The 3,865-nt window shown below is 36.3% G+C and overlaps 1 protein-coding gene across 4 annotated transcripts; it reads right to left on the reverse strand.

Annotated features, from left to right (window-relative positions):
- Window positions 1–449: 449 nt before the first annotated feature.
- LOC148296405 (uncharacterized) lies at window positions 450–3,574 on the reverse strand. 4 transcript variants are annotated; one of them, XR_015833398.1, is made up of 3 exons: window positions 2,316–3,574; window positions 1,198–1,348; window positions 450–632 (listed from the first exon to the last, which is right to left on the reverse strand). XR_015833398.1 is itself a non-coding variant. In XM_021952222.2 (2 exons), exon 1 carries the CDS (start codon window positions 3,442–3,444, stop codon window positions 2,323–2,325), a length of 1,122 nt encoding a protein of 373 aa, XP_021807914.2. In that variant the 5' UTR covers window positions 3,445–3,574; the 3' UTR covers window positions 450–1,348; window positions 2,316–2,322. The 4 variants fall into 4 exon arrangements, 3 of the variants coding, with proteins under 3 accessions (XP_021807914.2, XP_088103899.1, XP_088103900.1); XM_021952222.2 differs by having other exon boundaries at window positions 450–1,348; XM_088247773.1 differs by lacking the exons at window positions 450–632; window positions 1,198–1,348 and adding an exon at window positions 1,355–1,679.
- Between the last annotated feature and the right edge of the window lie 291 nt (window positions 3,575–3,865).

Below are 3,865 nucleotides of genomic sequence, written 5' to 3' on the forward strand. Positions count from 1 at the left end.
CATGCACCAGCTTATTATTCATGTCATTCCGTATCTTCCACACGACATATACCTATAATTTTGTAGGTACATGTAGTTTTATGATAATGCAGTAGTAATGCTAGGAAGACCACCTTGTAAACCATCTGTTTAATAGAGCTGAGAGGAGTTCACCAATATAATAAGGCCCCTCTCTATTAGATCAGTGGTTTACAAGGTGGTCTATAAATTCGGTCTTCGGGTCTCCCTAGCATTTCCGTAATGTAATTATTATTGTTTATGATAAGGTTCTGCCATGGAGGCTTATTTTCCTGTTCTATTATCAGAATGATATGGAGATCAGTTCACAATCTCATCCACACAGGCTTTTGTAACTACCAGATGCTTATGGTAGTCTATTCAACAAATTTCTTGCTCAGAATCGACGCACTATACCTTAGTCAGACCAAAGGAACAAAAAGAAACAAAGAAGAAAACGAAAAACACAGGCGAGAACTGAGATAAATTAATAAAATGAGAAAGCATCACAAATTTATATTACATCTGCATAAATTTGATTTTCGGAAGCTTCCAACAACAAAAAAGAAAAAAAATTGGATTTTCTGGAGCTTGTGCTGCGTCAAAGAATTTCCAACCGACCCATTCCTTGTGACCTGCAAATCACAGTTTGACACTTGCAAAAATAATCCATCAAAAGTACAAAAGGAAAAGTTTATGCACATATGTAAAACTGTGATCTCTATATAAGGATATGAATGACTCCTTATATGGAAGGAGACGTGTAATTTCTTTCCCAAAATAAGTGATCATCACTTTTGGGCATGACTACTCCCTCAACAAGTTTCAGAATAATGAAAGCAATTGGTGAAATCATATGAAAAAACCATGGACCTTCTAATTCTAAGAGTAAGGGTACTAATACAGGGAAAAGCAAGAAAAGTAACTTCAGTCTCAAAAAGCATCCTAGTTTGTTGGTAAAATTAAACCTGCATACCAATACATAAAAGTACACTGATAATGTATCCAAGCATTTAATTTTAGTTAAGAACCTCAGGACATAATGCAAGGCTGATGAATTCAAATAGGTAAGATGACAGAAAAGGCATTCTTAAAGAAAACATTGTTAAGAGGGCATGTTAAAATATTATTCACCATATTTCATACATGTACATACTGCCCCTGTATTCAGTGATGTACAACCCTTATCTTAAAATTTACCAGCACTGGAGCCTTTGAACGTATGTGATCCATAGTAAATCCCCACCATCTTCTTACCAAAGGATCCCAAGCATTTCTCAATGAGGTGCAGTCGTTCTTCTGCTGTCCTCATTTTGAAAACATTACAGCAAACAGCAACATCATTTACTGGCTGCAATAAAGTCCTTTTCAGTCCAGAAAAAAAATCCATCATAGCAGAGGACACACAAAAATACCCTGTACAGAATCAAGATTATCCTAAAAGTACCAACACTATTAGAAAACCAAAGTTATGTACAAGGACTGTACCCATTAGAAAAATCAAGATTATCCTAAAAAATTATCCTACTGAACTTCAAGCGAGATTAAAATGAGGTATATTTTTAACTTAATGAACTCTTTCATCTGCCCAACTTGTTGCAAAAACATTAGAACAAACACCACAATTTTCTGCTTCAAATGCTGTTCAAATCCAGAAACATCCATCGCAGCAACCTCATTCACTGGAAAATCAGAATTCGAATCCATTTCAATTTCTCAGTAACAAAAAAGGTTCAAGAATCAAAAGAAGCCCCGACGTCTAGCCAAAAAGAAAGCAACATTAGAACAAGACAAACAAAAATGGAAGTGATAGAAAAGCCAAAATGTATCACTAACATATAATGCCTTTGATTCTAGTGGAATGGACTCTTTGATATTGTTCCCTTTATAGATACAATTATAAATGTCCGCTTGGAAATATAAAATTATTAGTAAAAGAACAATGGGCAGTCAAAACTAACTGATTATGTTTAAAACAGTGTTCTCCTTCACTTCTCAACAGATGCAGCAAGGACTTCATGATACTAACAGAAGGTAGCTAATAGCAATCGCAGTCCAAACATGCTCTAAAAAAAATTAAGTGCATGAAGATGGAGTTTCGTTTTTTTATTATTTATGTGCCTTGTTTTTTCTTAAATAATCATACCACCAAGGAATTTGCCTGATATTAGGGAAAAAGTTGTACAATGTGAATACAAACTACGAATCAGAAAACGAGAGTCAACCAAACAAATCTAAATGATTACATATAAAAAAAGAACTCTGAATCCAGAGCAAAGAGACAATATTTCAATACAAAATTTCACAGGTCCACTTACTATTGTACTAAGGAATCTCTATTGTCCCTTCCATAGAACTATGGTATATCTCCAGTAGGTCTGGGACTTCATTCAAATACTTAAGAGCATAATTATCCAAAAATCTCCTCTCAGTTCGTGTGATCATCCAAGACAGCCTCTTGTTGTCCCTATTAATCAGCTCCTTAGAAACCAAAATCTTGAAAACATTATACCTTGGTAGAACTGTTTTCTCAAAAGCATGCATAAGAAGCGTGGGATTGGCAATCATAGTCTCCGGTTCCAACTTCACAGTGTTCAGAAGGAAATCCATGAGTCTCCCAAGTTTCTCCTCCGAACAAGCTAAACAAAATGGTTGGCGCTTAAAAACTGACAGAATATCATCTTCAGACCACCCGTAACTCTTAAAAAATTCAATTTTCCTTTTCCATGTTGACTCTTTCATAGAGATCATAACTCGAAGAGCCCGGACAAACATCGGATCAGTCGGGTCAATGCCCAAATTTTTTATTGTTCTAACTGCATAAGCCATTCTGTCAACATTTTGCATAATGGTCCTTGGCTGAAACACTATCAGTTTTGTTAAAACATCAAAGGGAACACCTTCACTCTGCAAAAGGGCCACATTGGGTTGAATTGTACCCTCACTATCAATGTTTAACAGCCATGAAGAGCGCTTGGCCGCCGCCAACACATCATTGGTTGAAAGCAATTTCTTGAGAAATTGAAGTGCTGGTTTTATGTGAGAATCCAAACTCCGAGTCAAAACGGCTGGATTCAATAAAACGAGCTCTGGCAGATTCTGACCCAAAAAGCCATTTTCAATGAGAAAGTTGAATTTGGGCTCCAGATTGTTGCGTACCTTGTAATGGAGGATTGTGGGGCACTTGGCGATCAATTTGGCGATTTGGGCATCATCAAATCCGTTAGATTTCAAGAATTTGAGCATAGAATCTATCCGATGGGTTTGCTTCTTATCAATCTGGAGCTTCTTGGAGGTTGAGATTGCAGATTCTAAAGGAAGCCCGCATGACTTCAGCAGGTACTCAACTGTAAAAGATGAACATAATGCAGATGTAGGCGTTGGTAATGTTGCAAGAAGGCGTTTTTGTACTAAGGAATGCAGATTTCTAAGTACAATGTTAGCCATTTTGGAAGCCGATGTTCACACTGTAACACAAATTTCCCGTTGTAGCCAGCCCGGAAAGATTGGGATCGAGTAGGTAACTAGGGTTTTCGCTGGGCTTTTCGGTTTTTCCTTTTTCGGTAGAGGGAAAACTATTTGGACCCGACAGTTAACTATGTACACCTTACATTAGGGCAAAAGTGCTTCTTAGAAAAACAGTGCCAAACGAGCCTTAAATTTTTTTTTTTTAACTATAATTTATCAATTTATCACGTTTTTTATGTAGTTTCAATACACATTCCAATTCACATCTCTCCCAATTCCATGATTTTTCCCATACGGAATTTCTAAAATTTTATGTTTTTTAATCCAAACACGGGAATTGGTTCATGTTAATTTAGAAATTCTGATTTTTGTCAAAATCCTAAGTTTATTTCCCTTATCC

Source organism: Prunus avium, chromosome 2 (genome assembly GCF_965620075.1).
Source record: "Prunus avium chromosome 2, drPruAviu1.hap1.1, whole genome shotgun sequence".
Classification (NCBI taxonomy): Eukaryota; Viridiplantae; Streptophyta; class Magnoliopsida; order Rosales; family Rosaceae; genus Prunus; species Prunus avium.